Here is a 21,012-nt window from a genome sequence, read left to right on the forward strand (position 1 = left end):
ATCCACGGTACTTACTGGTTTTTTGTTGTTGTTATTGTTGTTGTTTTTGTTTTTTTATTAGAGGATGACCTTTTCCTTATTTTTTCCGCAGGTACTCAACCTTTGTAGGATTACAAATTGAATTTTATTGCTGTGAAAATCCAAGTTCGGAACCAACATACTTTAATGTCCAGCACTTTCCTGAGGCCCTTCTGAGTTTTGTCACTCTGCTGCCCTCTAGTGTTTTTCTAATGCAAGCAATCATAAATCACGCGTCCTATCCAATGATGACAAATCAAATTATAAATCAAATCAATTAATGGTGCAGTCAAAACCATAACCACGGCCTTACGATTAAAATCGGGACCAAATTATCAACTTGTCAAGTTTATGAATTAATTTGTTTTTATTAATTGACATGCTCTCATTCAATTGCAGCCGTTTTCATATATCCTTTACCTGACCACGTTTTTTTTTAAACATGCGTACTTGGGATTTAATGTCTAGATTTTTGAAAGAGATAAAAAAAAAAATAAAAAAAATCTGTCCCTGGGATTGATCAATCAATCAATTTTCCTATGTGATTATCCTGTGGTGTGGCCAGAGCTGTTAGTGATTTATCCTTCTTGATCTGGCCAGAAAAAGGCCAGCCGGCAGGGGTGTGTGGAGGGCGCAGCCAATGGGCGTCCACTTGTGTGTGTGTGTGTGTTGTCAGCCACAGCAAACCCCTCCCCACAATCAGTTGAGAACAACTGTGCATTTACCGGCATTTATCCAACTGGGGTTGAATGGGCAAACTTCCACCCAAAAGGTGTTCAAAAATCATAAAACCGGACTTGCAAGAAAGCAAAAAAATAAAATAAATCAAGGAAACACCTTCTAGAACAGCTGAACTTTATTTGGGCTTACTCAGAGGTACTTTGCAAGCAGGAAGGCCCCCATAACAAGCTTTTACCAGTTTTTTTCCCCAGTATTTATACTCTTTACTTATTTATTAAGGCCGTAAAATGACTGCTTTATACATTCGGATGCTGTTACAACGACAAATTAACTACTTGTGCTCCCTTCAGGAAGCTTTTGAAGCCTGGCTGACATCGGAGCTTTCTCAAGCTTACTTCACAAGTTCATTGGAACGTGTGACGCAAAATGGAAAGATGAGCACTGAGTCAAAAGGTAAGAATCTGCCACAACCTTCTTTTTTGTTCATCACCTGCCGGATCAGTATTCAGCATTCTAAATGTAGTAGTACTCATGTTGACCACTAGCTAGCAGCAGTGTCTCATAAATCCATAAAGGCCTGGCTGTTGAAGGCTCAACGAGCCATCACTGAATATGCTATAAATATGCACACTATGACTGGTTCCTTTTCAGATTAAAACTCCATAGCAAAATGTCCTACCACTTATATTTCAATGTGAACAGCCATTTTCTGATATTATTTATTGCCCATGTTTATGCCTTAATTTGCTCTCATTGTTCACCTTTGACTATATGGATCCATATAATTAGCACAGTTGCATGTCATTTTAAAAACATTTTTAATTCCTATCAAGTTGGGTGTGCATTAGAATTATTGCGCATCTCATTCATACGCACTCTAGATGTTGAACTTATTATAATTCATCTAGTAATTCTCTTGTTTTTATATATGACCCCAAATACTATCCTAAAAAGTACCTAAAGTAGCACCTTGCTGACAAATATTAAATGACACTACTCACGCGCACGGACGCACGCACGCACGCACGCACGCACAACAGTGCCCCCCGATCAACCAATCAGAGGGTGGCCCGCCGCTTTACCAAAAAGTTTCTGAGCTTGTGCATTGGGCTTTACCATTTCTGTGCACTAGAGGGAGCCATATTCAAAGTCACCACTTTACCTCCCCTTGCCTTTTCTTTTCAATTTAAAATACTGAGCAACTTTAAGATTCCTCACACCCAGAGTATGCCAAGCCAAAGTATGGCCACCTTAAATTCCGATTCAAGAAATTCACATTTCAAAGTGTGACGTTGGACATTTTGGAAATAAATAAATACTAATACTAAATTATCCCCAATTCAACTGTAATTGGATATTTGACTATCTACAGAACATGTGCATGTTTGAGTTCAAATCTTTCCTATTTTGCGTTCATTACAACAACACAAAAAAGATTAACTTCGTTGAATCGCCTCACTGGTGCAGGAGTTTAGGGTGGCCTTGGTGCGTAGGTCGTGGTATTAGGTTTGAAGGCCCATCGTGGGCTGCGTGTGCAAACAGCCCCGAGGCGGTGGAAAAAAAGTTCATGCCCGGGTCCATGTAAGGAGAAACCGTCCGCGCACTGCACGGACATTTTAATTAAGACGACGTGCAAAGGCTTACACACTCATATCAGGAGTGAAACTTTGCCTCGCAGTCACCATGAGCGATTTCACGCTGTACATTCGAGCCCCTTTTGATGGGATCAATCGTTTCCTTTATATTTATTTATTTTTCTTACTTTCACACATTGCAAAAACTTGACCGAGGTTTTTGAAGAATCAGACTCAAAATGCATCACGTTAGGTGTGTGTGTGTGTGTGGTTATGCAAGTGTTTCCTTAAAAAGAGAAGCCCCCAATTGATTGAACGTGGATGACAAAACGCCATTTGGCGCCGTGCCTTTAAAGCCTGAACAAACCTTCACACCTGTCAGCCCAAATTTGCCTTTTTAATTCTCTCTCTTAATGAGCCCAATGTGGACTTTGATGTCACCCTTTCTACAGCGGCCATCTGCTTTCTGGAATTAAAAAAGAAGCAAGTTGGACGAGCGAATAGAAAAAAATGGTTCGCGGTGACAATATAACAAATTTGAGTGATATTTACGCCATTTGGATGAGAGCTCGCTCTTCCCTCATCGGGTTGTTGTGACTCGACGTGGGCCTGAGGTGGGCTCCCCCCCACCCACCACCACCCCAACCCTAACCTTAGCGGTGGGGGCTGCCACACTTCCTATTGGACGCCGGTGGCCCTGAGTGAGGAGGAGCTTTACTGGCAGCAAAAAGGAGGAAAGAATTTAACTGCGCAAAAGTCCTGCGTGGTGACGGATGTCCAAAGTCCAGAACTTTTCCAAACGCTCTGAGATGGGGACGGCTTGAAATCACGCAACGCTTCTTTTTTTTATTACATTTTTTATTCTTAAAAACGGAGCCGTGATTCGTTTTTTTTTCTGCGCACAGGAACCAAACTTTTTTTTTTTGGAGGAGCCGAAGCCATGCAGGCGCGCTACTCCGTCTCCAGCCCGAACTCGCTGGGCGTCGTACCGTACATCAGCGGCGACCCGGGCTACTATCGAGCCGCGGCCGGCGGGGGCTACACGGGCATGCCTGCGCCAATGAACATGTACACCCACGCCGCGCACGACCAGTACCCGGCCGGCATGGCGCGCGCGTACGGACCTTACACCCCTCAGCCTCAACCCAAGGATATGGTGAAGCCTCCGTACAGCTACATCGCGCTTATCACCATGGCCATCCAGAACTCACCCGACAAGAAAGTGACCCTGAACGGGATTTATCAATTCATCATGGAGCGATTCCCTTTCTACCGGGACAACAAGCAAGGCTGGCAGAACAGCATCCGCCACAACTTGTCTCTCAACGAGTGCTTCGTCAAAGTGCCGCGCGACGACAAGAAGCCCGGCAAGGGCAGCTACTGGACCCTGGACCCGGACTCGTACAACATGTTCGAGAACGGCAGCTTCCTACGCAGGCGACGGCGCTTCAAGAAGAAGGACGTGCTCAAGGAAAAGGAGGACCGGCTGCAGAAGGACGCGCCGCCCCGACAGCAGCAGCAGCAGCAGTCCCGGGACCAGGAGCAGGCCGGTACGCAGCCCGTCCGGATCCAGGATATTAAAACGGAGAACGGCACCGTGACTCCGCCGCAGGCCAACTCGCCGTCCTTGAGCGCCGTGCCCAAAATCGAGAGCCCGGACAGCAGCAGCATGTCCAGCGGGAGCCCGCACAGCAGCATCCCGTCCAACCGCTCCATGGTGCAGGGCATGGAGGCCTCGGAACAGCAGCAGCAGCACCACCACCACCACCACCAACATCACGGCCAGGCCTCGGCGCAGGGCTTCAGCGTGGACAATATCATGACGTCCCTGCGGGGGTCCCCGCAAGGGGGCACCGAGCTGCCCCCCTCAAGGACAGGTATCGCCCCGTCGTTGTCGCTCAGCTACTCCCCGAGCCAGACCTCCGCGTACAGCTCGCCGTGCAACCAGAACTCCATCTCCACTACCTCCAACGCCACGTACCATTGCAACATGCAGGCCATGAGCTTGTACGCCGGGGAGCGGGCGAGCCACCTGGCCGCCCCGAGCACCACCGTGCAGGACGAGACGCTCCCAGACTACTCGGTCACCACCACCTCGTCCTCTCTGGGCCACGGCGGCCTCAACTCAGGCCAGGAGGGCCACCCGCACGCCCACCAGGGCAGGCTGACCTCATGGTACCTCAACCAGGCCGGGGACTTGGGCCACCTGGGCGCCGCGTACCCGGCGGCGGCGGCAGCGGCAGCGCAGCAGCAGAACTTCCACTCGGTTCGGGAGATGTTCGAGTCGCAGCGAATTGGCTTGAATAACTCGCCGGTGAACGGGAATAACAGCTGCCAGATGTCCTTCCCGCCCAGCCAGTCCATCTATCGCACTTCGGGAGCTTTTGTTTATGACTGCAGCAAGTTCTGATATAAAAAAAAAACAAAAAAAAACAAAACGAAACTCCACAGTCCAGTCGCAAAGTCCCAATTCCCATTCCATCCTCACTAAAATGGACTAATATGAGACAGAACACAAACGAACAAACAAACCAAAAAAGACTTGATCTTTCTAAACAGTGTTACTTCAAATAACACGTAAGTCTCTCTATTTTTTTGTGCTTTATATGTTAAAATGTCATTTTTTTTTCATGGACGTGTAACTTGCATATAGTAATTTATTTCCAAGCTGTAGCCAGGATATTATGGACCAAACACACACAGAGACACACACACGCGCACACACGTTCACACACACAAAACAGTATTTCCTAAACTCCCCTTAAAAAAAAAGTGTTCCATTATAAAAGTGACTGAAGGAACGTGTATATCGCCGTATACTATTTGAAAGATTCTTCACATGTTGTTAAGTATTTTTATTTTATTTTTTTGGAAGGATTTTGCTTGTTTTGTTTAATAAATGTTCATTTTATGTGAGCTAAAGACGTTTTTTAAAAGACTGGTTTCTTGCAGGATTTCATTAAGGTGGATGTGGATGAGACTTCTCACAGCTCCCACAACCCCGATATTTTATTATTTAATAATACAAATTAAAATGATGACACGAAAACATTTAACTGTGCAAAAAAATGAAAGTACACTTTTACTCTCGCGGGAAAATTACTCTGAACTGTGCACAATTTGGACCGTTTGCGCATGGATATTAATGAATAAAAGCAGTTTGGGATGACAATATGTGCTAATCAAATTAATATCATAACACAAATATATGATCCAGCGCTTGTTTAATGCGGCATGCACAAAATGTTACATTTGACAGCCATTCGCTTAAAAAAAGCCACAAAAGTCTGCCTTAAAAACAAAAAGTCTTAAAATGATTTATCTGTTGCTTTCAAATATGGGACAGCTTTATTTGAACAAAAAGCACAAAACAGTTGAAAAAATATTGAAGCACAGTCAAGTCTTCATACTGTGGTTTTCCTTCTCTGTCTTTCTTTAGGTAATTTTATTTTTCAAAACAAAATAATTATATAAACAGTTTCACGTGTGGTGATAATATAGCCTTTCTGAGAATTTTGACAATAAAAAAAACCACAATGACATTTTTAAGTCGCGTTTAATAGTTGCCTTCCAGTGCGTAAAAATGCGCATTGATCATTTGACCTGTCATCGCCATAATAATAATAATAATACGTTAATTTTTTTAGGGAACACATTTTTCCCGTTTATATGGTGATACATTTTTTCCTGTTACATGTTAATTCTGAAGTTACCTATATTTGAAGTGTACTAATCCTTGAGTCATTTTTCTTTTATCCTTTTAGGCAAACTTCACACGCTCCTGAGCCCAAACTCATAATAGTAGAACAATTTAAGACGTGAGCGTAGTCGTCACAACAAAACAAGTTCTGAGTGGGCTCAGGCCATTCGCACTTGAATCCTTAATGACAGGAAAGGATAAATCAAAACAAAACATAAAACATAAAAAAAGTAAAAAAGGTGCCAAATGAACAATTGTACTCAAAGGCCTTGCTCTCCTTTTCTCCTCCTTACGAACTAACAAACAACAAGTGTCGTCGCGTTAGTCCAAAGATTGATGGCGCGCTTACGGAACACTTCCAGGTCAGGAAGGAATCAAAATCCAATCAGCGCGCTGGAATAGTTTTTCACGCATGAGACTGCGTGGGGGTCAACGAGGAGCGTGACGGCCCCCAACGCTGCGGCAGGTCCCCCAAAATTGTGCACCGAAAAGGAAAATATTCGGACCCGCTTTTATTTCATTTTGGGGGCCTCACTTGACGGCCTCAATTTCAACGGAGGTCCCCGGTTTGTCTGTTTTCGGGGGTCCGAGGCATCTGTGGAACCCCACTAGCCCCCCCCCCCCGCGCACCCCTCGTAATGTTACGCTACATTCCACTGCATCGAGAAGACAAAAGGCTGATTTAACTTTCAAATTCCACCTCCAATTGTCGCGCTTCAAATACAACAAATATAAAAAAATGTTGTGTGGGAATTTGGTATTATGAAATAAAAATAAAATAAATGGAAGATGTTATGTTGCACAAGGCATTTTAAAACTGATTTTTAACGCGTCATGTGGTCCGGTGAAGAATAATAAAAAAAAACAAATATGAAATGTAGCAAATATGTTTTGCGCTATAATGTATTGGCAATAATAAAATAATATATTGAAATACGTAAAAAGATGACAAAAGGATACAATCAGCATGTGCAATCAGAGAATAAAATGTTAATTGGAATTTGTTATTTGGTATCAGGCATTCAAAAATGTTCAAACAACTGAGCCTGTTATTACACACAAATCGGAAAAAAGAGAAGAATATCTGATAAAAATGTATGCAAGTATGGCATGTCCATGTTGGCACGTTCAAATTCGATTAATTTGGATTCATTCGAAAAAAAAAGTATAATTACAAATGTAAAATCTTATTTCGATGACTGAACTGAGCCAGAAAAAAAACAACTAAAATTGCGCCAGCCAGAAATCTGGTTTAGTACAGATGACCCCCCTGCTGTCTATTATGACTTATTGTCAACCACAAGTGAGGAGGTAAAACTTGACACATGTCATTAGCGACTTTGAAAGATGACGAGTGACGCAAAAAAGAAGCGACGGGGCTGCGCGCGCTGGCGTGCATTCACATGCCAGGTCGCCTTCTTAACGGGTCACTTTTGCACTCAAGTCAAGGCGGGCTTCCGTGCGTGCGCGCGTGCGTTTTTCGTTGCACCTGCATGACCCTCCCCGCCCCGTGCAAAACGTTTTAGCTGCGGGTCAGCGTGTGCAGCGCGGCAGCCGAGTTTGGCGCATCTGCTTCCAATCCGCAGAGGCCGTCGACGCCAATTGCGTGCGTGCGTGCGTGCGTGCGCGCCGCCGCCGCTCCAACCCGGGCCAGCTAGGTTACGAGGTGCAGCACACACTTGTCCATGAAACTCAAGCTTCTCTTCAGCCACACACGACACATTTAAGGGATTGTGTTTGGCCCTTGCGAATGGGGATGAGCGGAAGCAATGTTATTCAATTCATGCCGTTAAGGAGCGTTTATGGTCGTGCGTCAACCGTCAGTGGTTGCTAATTGTCGTGCGTCATCGGTTGCGCTGACATGCAGGTGCAGCTCAATAAATTTGAAGTGATGGAAAATGGCCTTTATGGAATTTTTAGTCTTCTGTAAAAATAACCCATGGAGTATTTTTTTGTAAATTGTAGCAACTTTAAAATATAAATTATTATAAACAATTTGTTTGCTTCACAACATTTTTACAGATTTTTTTCTTCTTATCCATGTAAGGGACAATTAACTGTTTTTTTTCTTGGTTGTGGAATGCAGGAAAACCAATTTTCACATCAGCAAATTGTAAAATATTTAGGTGACTTACCCAACCTAAAATTTTATAAAAGCAACAACTTTTACATTTTGAGTTCACCCATTTAAAAAAAATATGATTTCTTTGCACTTTACTCACAGAGTGAAATAGTTGATAATTTTGTGTATATTATGGTTGTAAAATCCAAATTCACAATCTTGAGAAAGCTGAAACTGTCATTTTTCAGAACATAATTTAAAATGTTTTATGGCACAAATGAAGTATAATTATGCCAAATTTGTCTGTGCGTGTTTGTATGTGTAGTATGCAAATGTAATTGCTTTATTTTCATAGTTATGTGTTATTTTACATTTTTGGGAGGGGGTGGGGGTGTCCTCATGAAAATTTGTTTTCACACATTTCAAACCAAACAAGTAAAAGTTTATAAAACTGTTCATTTCAACTTAAATATATCACTGAAAATAACTCAAATTTCAAAAATGTCTCCAGAGCAAACAACTTGCTCTCTTTCTTGAGCTGACAAACATTGTTGTCATAAAAGTCAATCATTTACATTTGTAAGTTGTTCCAACTTAAATGACAAGTCGTTGTGGATTTTCAGGAATTTAATGCACACACAAACACATAAAAAGTAAGATACAGCTAAATAAATCCAAATTCAGCATCTCAATGACACAGGAAAGGGAAAAAAACGACATGTGACACAATGAACGTGGAGAAAAGCAGCTGACATGCAGTCGCTAGTGCACATCCTGATTTGTTGGGAGCAAACTTGAAGTGCATGCGTGACGCGAGAGGGCCGCTTTCAAAGCCCTGCGGCCATTTGAGCCCCAACTGCAGTTGTCTGCATCTTTCGGGGAAAGGGGTTTGGGGGGGGGGGGGGGGGGGGGGGGGGGGGGGGAGGATGAGTTGGGTGGCGGTCTCCTCTTGTTTTAAAGCTGGGAAAAACATTGACAAAATATTTCAATACATTCAGAAGAGATAATAAGAAATAAGAAACTGAGCACCCTGTCCAAAAAAAAGTTCAATATTTCAAGGGAACCAAATTGGAGAAATTTTAAGGTGGGCAAGTCAACAAAATATTATTAAAATTATTTATTTAGTTTGGCTAGTGTGAAAATTGTTTTTCCTGCATTTTTATTTTAGAAATTAGAGTTGACAGAATTAATTGTCGTTTGTGTTGGCCCCAAACTGAAAGATACAACGTGGAAAATAGTTTTGGAGCAAACTTCTTGCTTGCTTTGTTGTGCTTACTAATATTGTCGTCATGAATGTCAATAATTCACATTTTAAACTCATCTTAAATCACAGTTTTAGCCCCCCCCCCAAAAAAAAGACAAGTTGTGTTCTTTACAATGCAGTCCCACTTTAAAAAAAAAAGTATCTTACACTTGCATTAAACTGGCCTTAATTTTGTGCATGTTGACTTTTTTTATAATCAAAATATACAAAAAAAAGAAAAAAAATTAAAGTGATTGGTTAGTTTATTTGCGATTGAGTTCCCCTTCGTTAAGCAATTAGCAGCGAGTTCAAGACACCAATTCAAATGCAGCTCAGTAAATTGGACATCACCGCTTATTTTGTATTTTTTAATTCCAAAAGTCCAATTTATTTATTGTATGAATTCATTTCACTCACATCTCAAGCTATTCAAATATTACATAAAAAATAGAACCTCAAATGTTAATTTCTTGCAACTTCGGGACAAATTGACATCAACTTTGACTTTTTTATGAGCTTCTACATTACAGAACTTTAGCCGCTGAAACTCTTGAGCGCCCCAGAGGGCGGGGGCGTTGGCGTTGGGGAAGGTGCATGGAAATGACCCGAGTCACCTTTGCAGTCCGACTGTCCCTTCAGGGAGGAGACCCGAGTGTGACAGCGAGCAGACGAGTCCGACAGTGATGGATTTTGCTCCAACTAGAAACAAAACAATGCAGGGATAAAAACCTGTGGGAAGAACTGTATTTGAGTGTGTGCGCCTTTGTGTGTGTGTGTGTGTGTGGACACAGGAAAAGTCATCGAAATGCCTTGACAAGCGTCCGTGCCAATAAGTTCCTGGCAGTCGCAGCCTACCGCACCACTACGCCAATTACAAAATCTTCTATTTTTTTCCCTCCCCTGTCTTCAAGTGTGTGATGTCTACAACAGACTAAGTCCTCAATTATTTCCCACTCCGGCGGCTCTTCACTCGCATTCAGAAAGTCACATGACAGCATGTGGTTGTTGGACGAAAAGGACGAGGCAGACGCTGACAAAACACGCAAAAGCGATACAAAAATGAAAACCGATACGGTGTCGTTTTCTATCTATCGTGTCACGTGCTATCTTTGTTGTTGTCGTAGCTCGTCTTTTTTGCATCACATCTGTATTGAGTCGTTTTCTATCCTGTCGTCTGTATTGCATCATATTAATCATGATATATTTTATTGCATCGCGTGTACTCTCTATTTGTACCTTATCTATCGTTTCGTATCTGTATCAAAGACGGCTGCACAATATATCGGAAAAATATTGATATCGCAATATTGGCTCATGTAATATGTCATTAAATTAATTATTAGAATGCGTTGAGCTCTCTGATTTTGCGACATGAAGAAAACCCCCAATCTTAGATGATAAAAATTTCATATCTTTAGGAGCATGTTAAATGTCGTAAAAATATCGGCTCATGACATTACAATTAATTAGCTAAAAATACATTGAGCTCTCTGATTTTGCTACATCAAAAAAAAAATCTTTCATTAGATAAAAATGTCATATCTTTAGGAACATGTTAAATATCATAAAAATATTGACATTGCTCTAGTCAACAACCATATCGTATATTTTTCCAATATCGTGCAGCTCTAGTATTGAAGTGCATTGTATAATTTTGTATCATACTTATTTCTGTTGTCGAATCACATCACATCGTATTCTATCTATTGTATTTTTTTTATATTGAATATATTAACCTGTATGGTATCGTATCCGCTCCGATAATTTTGCTTCGCGTTTAGGAATATGATTTTTCTCCACAAAAGACGATTCAGTTCAAAATAAGATCGATTCGTATCTGGAAATATTTCAAAGTGGTGCGATTCAATGCACGCGTGTCTTTTAAATCCAAAAATGATTTTTCCGGTTCAAACCGGTTTTTGTATCGCATACATCGAGCTAAAGTTAGCATTAGAATTTATCTTTGCCGTCATCGCAAAACATATAAGGTACACTAGATAAAAAAATGTTTACCGTCATTTTCGGTTTCAAATGATTAGAATGCTCTTACCTGACATTTCACCGTTTTCCTTGAAAATAAAAAAATCGCTGTTATTTTAACACATTTTAGTGCAACTGATGTTCATGTTCAAATCAAATAAATTCAAATGATTTTTTTTTCTTATGCATGCTACGAACATTTGCCTTAACTGTACCACATTCTAAACAGCATTCAAGATGCATGCTGGGAAAGCCCCACTCGGGTCGTCTCCCCGTGTCGTGAAATTCGAGGAGCACCGCAGAATGAAAACATCGCCGCTTTCTCAATATGAGAATTTGTCTCCCGTCTTCCCATCTGATAACGGCGGACAGTGTGTGTGTATTGACCTGATATCGTTTTAATCGGGAAACACGAGCAGGCATCATAGCGCGTTGGGATCTAACTCAGCTGTTCTTCATCTATCGGATAGCCGATCGATAGTGACGCTTAGCATTTTAATTGTAACAACATGCTTCTGAACTATGTGCACCCCTGACAATAAGGCCCCCGTGTGTGTGTGTGTGTGTGTGCGTGAGACATATCACTGACTGTCTATATCCTCCAAAGCTTTTATTATTCTCTAATAACATATATATTATGCAGGAAGAACAACAATGAGCTTTATGGGGACCAGAAGTCCATCTCAAATATCACCTGTCAGCTCGTGTCAATGGACAATGTTACCTTTGACCTCCCCCCAACCCGCGGATGAAAACCTTTCCTCTCGACGACCTCTTTCAGTAGGCCATTGTTTACTCTCCGGCCAGTGAACATTTTTTTTTCTTTTTTTTTCATATTTAGTTTTTGCTTTCTCCGCGTGTGTGCTTGATTGCATTGTGATGAGCTTTTGTGCAATAACAAACATTTTGAGGGGGGGTACACAAAAGAACTTCTCAAAAATGACGAAAGACGTCGTCGTCCAACTGAAGTGGGAAACGTGGAATCTGAAAATTAGCCGATTGGAGAGCTTTTCATTTATTTATCTTTGATCAAATTAATTAATGAACTCATTCACTGCCAATGACGGATATAGAAGCCAAAAAAATACTTTGATTTTACCTGGGATGGTAGTGAATGAGTTTTAAGCCTCCCTATTGGATGGAAGTAAAACTTTATCCTGTGGTGTGGAAAGAGGAAAATTCGGTTGATTCCATGATTGTGACGCGACGCAGAACGCTAGCCAATTAGGGAGCTACCCAGTGATTCTGTCGAATGTTTGCATGTCGTGTCACACAAGTCAATTCGTTGCAATGAAAATTGACAAGCTGAACATTTTCTAAACGGAAAATTGAGTCGAGCTTTTTCTCGTTGTTCTTCTCAGTCTGGATGCTCTTTTGCACCATGCTGCCCCCCGCAGGTGGGTCTTAGAACAGCGGTTAGCAATATGTATGGTACTGTTTTGGTCAACTCAAATAGAGGTTGTCTAAAATCATCGATCAGCTGACAACCAGTCAGTTGGCAAACTACTTTCCTAATCGAGGAGTCGATTTGAGACGTTCAACTGAAAATTGTTCTTCAAGTTATGGCGTCTTTCGCATTTTAAAAATCGCTCCCAATGTTACAAGTCGGTATGCGTGTTTCTGACTTTCAGAGAGTACAACATGAACTTGACTTGTCATGAGGCGTGCAGGTGTGAGGTTGCCAGATGGTGTTTGCAGACTTTTTTTTTTTTTTCTTCCTCCTCCGTAGATCGCCACTGGTATCTCTGTTCCATCTCCAGGCTCTCGGCTCGTGTAAACATCCACAGTGCACGGGGCCTCTGATGTTTCTTTGCCATTGTGTTTACGGAGACCGGTCGGGCAAACACGTGAAGCGTGAGACAAAAGGGAGCGACCACGAACAATAGACAGTGCACGGCTGAGCGCTAACGTTTGGCAAAGAAAAAAAGTCCGACATTGAAAGAGGATTTGATTTTCTTTATGAGATTGACCTCTTGAAGAAAAGCGGCAGTCTCTTGTAAGCGTGTTGCTGTGCTGCCAAACAGTCACGTTCCTTCACCCCCCCCCCCACACACACACTTGATCTTGTTAATGTAATTCAGCCAAGTGTTCTCACAAGAATTTAGTCTGAAATTGTCCAAAAGGTCACTGCCTGGAAGACAAAAGACAAGAAGAAGACATTTCGGGTGAGGGGGGGGGGTCCTCCAGCCCACCCCCCCTCTGGGCTCCACCAGTACACGGAAGCCGACTTCCATAAATATAACAAGTGTTACTGATACCGTCATTTTGAAATCCAAATATTGCTGCATTATGCAAGAGACAACCATAAGAATAGTAGCGAGGACGTTTCTTGTCAAGATGCGTCACAAATTGAAGTGAGTTAATTAATCATCAAACACATTTTTGTTTTTAGCTTGGAGTGTCTGTGAATGTTCTGAACTCCTTTTTCTTGTATTGGATGCAATATTTCGACTCGAGCGTGGACGGAAATTAGTGGGCGGGTGGGTTAGAGAAGTCCGACCATTGGCGGGCAACTCCGGTCCTCGAGGGCCGCTTTCCTGCATCTCTTAGATGTCTCCCTCCTCCAACTCACCTGATTCAAATAGTCAGTATTGTCTTCCGGCTTCTAAAGAGCTTGCTGACGAGCTACAATTTGAATCAGGTGTGTTGAAGGAGCCAGATATCTAGAACGGCAGTCCTCGAGGACCGGAGTCGCCCACCCCTGGGTTCGCCCATCGCTCGTTTTGGCTTATTCGGGTTGTCTTGCTGTTCACCGACCAACCAAGCAACACGTAACTGGATTTCGTACGCCAGAACAGGAGAAACCAGGCCTTCAGGTGAATTAAACAAATCCCAACCGGTGCTTTGGTGGTCGCCTTACACAGTAGGAAACATGTCAAGTTCCACTGATTGGAACATGGAAACAGGATGCACCAGAAGGCGAAGAAAAAAAAAAAAAGAAGAAACAATGTTTCAGCATTCGGGGGCCCTTGGCCACCGGGATGAGTTCACCGAGAGTCCAAACGCGGCACGCACGAGCGTGACTCATCCTGCCAAAAAAGTTCACGTCGTCTGCGGCGCGCGGCAAATGAGATGTAGCGTTCACTTTTTGCAAATGAGGCTTTGTCGAAAATGAATCTCACAGAAGCAATCAGGCACGTTTCCAATCAAACTACACGCAACGTTCCCCTACATCAAAGCTCCGAGCTCAGAGCAATTGTCTTCCAGCCCGCCCTCCCTCGCTCCTTTCAAGCCGCCGCTCGTTCCACTGCTGAGTGCGCCAAAATCCCCCCGCACATCAAAGTGGGAGACGGGGGGGAAAGTCATTTAGCATTATCTTAATTGGGCTGCAATTTTAATAATGACCTTACACTTTGGGACCGAAGGAGGAGCGGAGGAGCGGCGGGAGCTGCCATCTCTGCTCCCCTCGTCCATTGGGCCGTGATTTACGATGACTTAATGCTTTGTTTACGCTGCGCTCATAACAGAGGGGCCAACTGCGTCAGGCGGGCCGCATGGTCGGACATTAAAGCGCTGGGGAACGATTCGCGGGCTCGCTTGCCCCGCCGGTTGAATCCAAATAAACAACGTTGCGTCGCAGCTGCCAGCATGGCCTTCCAAAATGAGGCTTTTGCATTTTGGCCTTTTCAACAAGCAGTAACGCTACGTAAGCTAGCGTGCTACGTTGTTCGGCAATTATGCGCTAAAGGTGGCCAAATTAGCCAAATGGCTTTTTCATCGTTTGTTGTCAATATTCCTGATGTTTAATTCTCATCTGTTCATAGAAACACTTTTTTTTTTTTTTTTAGTTTTGTGAAATTTAATGCTGTTGACTATTCCTGCTGCTTTTTTCATTCACTTCTGTACATATCGTATTTAGATATTCAGTGGCCACTTTCAAACTGTTTCTGCACATTGGAGCAACAATATAACAAAAGTGTCTGATTTTCAATTTTTTTTTTACTTATTTCAGAGAGTTGCACGCAAAAAAAATGGTGCTTCTCAAATGAGCACTAGAGGTTATTTGGTGCTCATTGCTGAACGCTGCGAGGGTGAACTTCAAAATAAAAGCGAACAAGTCGTGCTGTACATGGACATCAATCACATTTGACTCTTTGAAGCAATCGTTGCGGTGGATGACTTAGAAATTATTTAGGGGTGTAACGAAAAACCGATTCGGACCGGATATCCGGTTTGGAGTTAGACGATGCGAGTGCGTCTGCGCACGTACAAACTAACCGGTTTAAAAATAGCTCGAGCCGGCCGATGGCCCGGTTAAAATGTGATAAATCGGTTTAAACCGGTTAAATGCCACGACAATTAAATGACTTGGATTAATGAGAATATTCATAAACTTTCTTGTGACAACTGCAAATACCTTTTTCAAAGTCACGCGAGACTTGTCGATGTTACGTCAGACAGCGCTTCAGGTTTGCGAAGGAATGAGTGGAATAATGGCAGGCTCGGATAAGATTTACAACGCTCCAGCAACTTTGAAGTCCAAAGTATGGGAGAAATTCGGATTTTCCCAAAAGAATGGCGTGCTGAATAAAAGTGCCGCCATCTGCAAAGAATGTCAAACGGCGCTTAAATACACAGGCGGCACGACGAATCTGCGGACTCATTTGGTGAGGAGGCATGGATTTGACAAGGATTCTAGCTCGGCTAGCACGAGTACAGAAAAGGACGCAAAAATACAGGATTTCTTCCAGCCGAAGCTCGCCCACAACTCATCGAGAGCAGAGGTAATTACCGCCTCAATAACCCGGTTTATTGTTAAAGATCTGCGGCCATACTCTGTTGTGGAGAATGAGGGCTTTCGGGACATGAGAAAAACACGCACCGGCACACCACTTATATGCACCCCTGCTTATTTGTCTGTACTGCTTGCAAAGAACACATAAATTATGATTATTTCATATTAGCAGCATTGAAAATATTTGTACTTGACAGTTGGGCTAAGCACAAAATGGTGTAAAAAAAAGTGTGTGAAGAAATATTTGGGTGATGCGCCTTGGCTGAAAGTAAATGAACACCACCAGGAAGTAACCAGGGGCCACTGCCGCCTTTTCCTCCGTCAGGAAAAGGATGACGGCGCCGCCATTCTCGTTTAAAAGCGGCTCATCTCCTGTCAAATATGTTTCAACTCAAGATGTGCCGTTTAAGGGCTCTTTTCTGCTAATGTCATTTGGTTGCGTTGGACGGTTTCGTTGCAAATGAATCCAAATCTGCTCTTGACCTCGCTGGCTACTTTTTAGCCGACTAGCACAAACGGGTGACTTCATGGCATGAGGTAAACTTGCTCATGACAAGCAAGCTTGTTAATGTGAACTAAAAAGAAAAAAAAAATAATTTAGTCTTGGTCTGTTGGAAAGCATTCCAAACATGACTTTTCTGGCAGAAAATACATCATCTCAGGCATATAATTTTATAGTTTCTTTGACTGAATGTCTTATTTACTACGGAACAATGAAACGATTAATCAGGTTGATATGTATGTGATACCCGCTTTAAACACTTTTTTTTTAAATCAAAAGATGACTTTGTGTGTCCTTCACCGTATTTTTGACACTGATTTAAAAAATGACATTTTTTAGTCGAGCACATCGAGGAGACATTGTCATTTTTTTTGTTTTTCAGTTTGACCTCTATAGGATTGCGAAACACGGATTTATCATGTCAAATCCACCTGTTGCTGAAGCTAACCCTCAATTTCATAAATATTATTAAATACATGACTATATTATTATTATTATTATTATCATCAAAACAAATCTAGAAAAGTTCACATGTATCGCTGATAAAACAAATGAATAATCTTTGACCAGTGAAATATTCGCAAAGTCCTACTCTAACAGTTTTTATCAGCAAATTTCCCAAATTTTACAAATGTGCTCACCTTTTGGCATTTCTGTTTGAATTTCCTGAGCCATTTCTTGCTCATGAATTCCGTTTTCCACCCTGAAAAGAAGAATCCCAAAAACATTCAACTAAACTCCACTCACGTGGAACATTAAACTTCGTTGCACATAATTTGATTGAGAAATGACCGTTATTAGACAACGATATGATGTCAGTTTTTTTTGGCCACACCACATTCCCTATAGTCGCACAAAAGTTGACATCATCCGTTAGAAGCTGTATCATCGTGTGTTGTTTAAAACACAATTGGGCCATTAAAGGCAACCCAACTCTTGAGATGTCGAACGTGTCGCTCTTTTTTTTTTTTTTTTTTTCTTCTCCTCCTCCCCCCCGTCTGAGTATTCAAAATCCAATTTGAAAATGCCATCAGATAGGCATTTCCTCCTCCTGCACCAGCAACCAAAGCAGTCCGCTGCTACATTCTTATCTTATCAGCAACAACAATCTCCTGTCGTGCCCTAACAGGGAGTAAGAGAGTCATAGTAATATATATATATATATATATATATATATATATAAATAAATCGAAAAATCTTGCACCTCTGCTGCAAATAATGCGCATACTTAAAAGTTCCGTGCAGCGTCTTCACTCATCGGCCCCGACTGGATGTTGGCCCCATGTCAAGGCAAAGAGCATTAAGGAAAACCCCTCTTCTTGCTCTTAATACTCCCCCGACTTCCCCTTCTTTTCCTTCTCCCCCCGTGGCTGGGTGACATGCGTGATAAGAGCGGAGAAGCGGGCTGTCTGGGTCTCGACAGGAAGCGCAAGCGAATCGGCGACGTCGTCCGTCAACGGTGCTGCCCTGGAACAATCACTTGCTGCTCGGCCTTCAGTGTGAGCTGACACAAAAAACGGATTGGGATGTATTAAAAGTGGCTGCCAGCGAAGTCGCACAATCTGATTAATGTTTTGTGGAAATGTTATACGTAAGTCGCTTGAAATGCAAGCTTCTGCAAGATTTCAGATTTTCAGAAATTCCACTTTAAATACGGACAAAATACTGGACGCGCAAAATATGTGTTCTTAATGTATAACATTTTTCATGATGCATTTTTCAATGCACGTATAAAAGATCCACTATGCCAACCCACCAACAAAGGGTTTGAAGTAAATGACAAAATGACGACTTACTTGCTCTTTCTTGTGCAAAAAATATCATTCAAGGACGGCACAAAACTGCTGAACGGTAAAAACAACATTAAGTGCAAATAATGAATTATTTTCTCTCTCTCAAAAAAAAATCAAATCACTCAAAGATTTAATCTTACTAAACAACAATGTTTTTCCTTATATCATGGCAAATTTGCAAAAAAAAAATATTTGGCCTCCTTACATATTTGTGTTGGGAAGTATATAAAACCAGGTGTAAGTGCATCTAACACATGTCTGCCATCTAGAGGGGAATGGTAATATTACAACTTAAAATTACAGTCGACTGCTGCATACTCACTCGTTTATTTTTTTTCAATTTATTTTTTAAATTTTTATAGTTAGAATTGTCTGTTTTTTTTTTTACCCCTTTGTCCGTTTTGCGTAGCATTTTTCTTTAGCAGTACTTGCTCAGATCAACATGGTGAGAAAAATCGCCTCTCCAGGAATCCAGGGTATTCTTGCACATTTTTGGTTTTTTTCTAGTTTTGTGATGTACGTCGCAACTTCGGCCCAATTTGGGCTACATTTCTCCAAAAAGTGAGGCTCCGTTTGTGCCGAACAATACTTGACTTCCCTCTTTCGTGTTGACTCTTAAGAATGTTCGAGCTTGAGTTGCGAGATCACCCGTCCAGTTCTAAAAGACTTGCGGATGGAGCCTGGAATAGTTCAATTCGCAATTTGAAAATGACTGCAACCTGGAAGTGGGCTCTAATTCCACGGTAATTACAAACGTCCACAGTTTGAAACGCAACGGATAAGAACCAGAAACGAACATTGACTCGACAACTCATTCAGTTGCTACGTTTCATCCCAACCACCCGTTCGCGTTTCCATGCCCCAAAGACTTCTATTCCCCCCCGACAGACCTCCCCTTGGCCCGGGCTACGGCAAGCGACGGGCCCCCACTCCGTTCGCCGTCCCGCACGCAGCTGCGATGGGGCTAACATTCCACGGCTTACTTGGCGCTGCAGGACGCCGTACCCCGATCATCTATTTGCTGAGTGATGGCTGAACACGCCGTGAAAACAAACAAAGCATGGAGAGAACGGCTAATATAATGCCGCGGCCCGCAATAGCGCGCTGGAAGCCTTTTCGCTGCCAGGACAAATACATTCCGGCCTCACGCTGCACATACTGAGGATGAAGAATGATCAATATTGCGCCAATAATGACCCTCATCGGCAGCGTAATGGTGATGGATCCGATTGCTTCTGTGCAGAAATGTGGTGCGGATTATGAGGAACGCGGCCCGACGGTGTCGCCGCGTCGGGCCGCGTTCGCACTCTTGCGCGGAGAGGAAGTGGAGGCTGCTGGATGACATCAGCGCAGAAACGCCACGCCATTTATCAGCCACCAGCGAACACGGAGACATTCATAACATCCTGACAGGAAAATCTTGTGGAAAATAATCACTCGGGGCTTTTGATAACAGCCAGCTCATTTTGCCCGGAGAGGCCTTGATTGTGGTCTTCGTTCTCACACCGAAATGACCAGGAACTGTTCATTAGTTCGAAAGCCAAAAAGTTCCTGAGGCCCGTTGTTGTTTTGCTTTCACGCGGCAGCCGAAGCGGATGGAACATTGTCGTAAATCAGGCCCAGCAACTTTGCTACGTTCGTGTCCGCTGTAGGTTGTTTACACTAAAAACCAAACCGATTCCAAACCAAATATTATGAAATTGAAGCAACAAGGTGGATGACAACGGGTCTTCCAAAAAATGACAACAATTGAAATATATCTGAGATCTGATTGGCTGGATTCGATTGATGAATATCGCATTGTCCTTTTCAATAAACAATCAAATGAAAAAAACAAAACAAACCACGAGGCAGACCCACTAACCACTAGGGCGCCGTGATGCCGAACCCGATCTCACTCGTGGTCTTCTTTTGTGAAGCGAGGTGAGAGTGTTGTCTTTTTGTCATGGACGGCAGCCAAGCCTGTCCGCCCGTCTTCCTATTTTGACACCCTCAAGCACCTGCCCCCGCTGAAGCGTGGCAGAACCACGTCACGCGCAGAACAATAGAAAAAGGGCCTCTTTCCAGCCGCTCCTCATCCAACCCATCCCGCACCGACGGCCTGTCACTCACATCCGTCAAAGGTCACCCCGGCTCGCTTACGCTCCCTTACGCCGGGCCTCGCTCCGACGGACCCTGCCCGGCCCGGCTCACTTTTTCCTCTCCGCCGTCCCTCCTGCTTCTCCTCTGAGGTCACAGGAGGAGAATATCCCAGAAGGAAATGCCTGAGCTCGGAAGGAGGGGCCTCTGTGCTCCCCGTTTCTTTTACCGCGGTCCAGGGTGTTGTAGTTCTTACGTAAGGGACTTTGCACGAATCCGACGTCCCTCGTTCTTAGAAGTGGCGTCCAAAGGTAAAGATTTATGGAGCGTTCGTTTTTGCCATTTCTAATCCAGAGGAAGCGCTAAAGTGGAGCGCCACTGAAGTCGTGCAATCCCGTTGAGGTTTTCTGGAAAACAGGTGACTCGAGCAATCTGCAAAACCTTCCAAAATGAAGGGAAATAGTTCTACTTTTGGTTAGTTTATTTTAAAAAAGGAATTTGGTCATAAAAAATAAATCTAGTGCAGATATCACAACTTTTGTTACAAGTGAAGACAATTTGCTATTTTGATACGGATGTGATAAAAAAAAAAAACGAAGTTTAGTTGAACCACATTTGCTTTCACCGAACGCTTCAAAATACGTG

The 21,012-nt window shown here is 42.9% G+C and overlaps 2 protein-coding genes across 2 annotated transcripts in view; both read left to right on the forward strand.

Moving 5' to 3' along the window:
* The window catches only part of irf4a (interferon regulatory factor 4a), a 39,555-nt gene extending 36,474 nt beyond the window's left edge, over nucleotides 1–3,081 (forward strand). Inside the window, exons 9-11 of the mRNA XM_088310212.1 lie at nucleotides 1,050–1,152; nucleotides 2,726–2,786; nucleotides 2,931–3,081. Coding sequence (XP_088166338.1) covers nucleotides 1,050–1,152; nucleotides 2,726–2,786; nucleotides 2,931–3,081 — 315 coding nt within the window. The remainder of the gene's footprint in view (nucleotides 1–1,049; nucleotides 1,153–2,725; nucleotides 2,787–2,930) is intronic.
* On the forward strand, nucleotides 3,030–5,152 carry foxc1a (forkhead box C1a). Its single transcript, XM_088311261.1, has one exon. It carries the CDS (start codon nucleotides 3,214–3,216, stop codon nucleotides 4,681–4,683), a length of 1,470 nt encoding a protein of 489 aa, XP_088167387.1. The 5' UTR covers nucleotides 3,030–3,213; the 3' UTR covers nucleotides 4,684–5,152.
* The last annotated feature ends 15,860 nt before the right edge of the window (nucleotides 5,153–21,012 follow it).

This window comes from Idiotropiscis lumnitzeri, chromosome 12, assembly GCF_059441095.1.
Source record: "Idiotropiscis lumnitzeri isolate Australia: NSW breed Sydney's pygmy pipehorse chromosome 12, RoL_Ilum_1.0, whole genome shotgun sequence".
Taxonomy (NCBI): Eukaryota; Metazoa; Chordata; class Actinopteri; order Syngnathiformes; family Syngnathidae; genus Idiotropiscis; species Idiotropiscis lumnitzeri.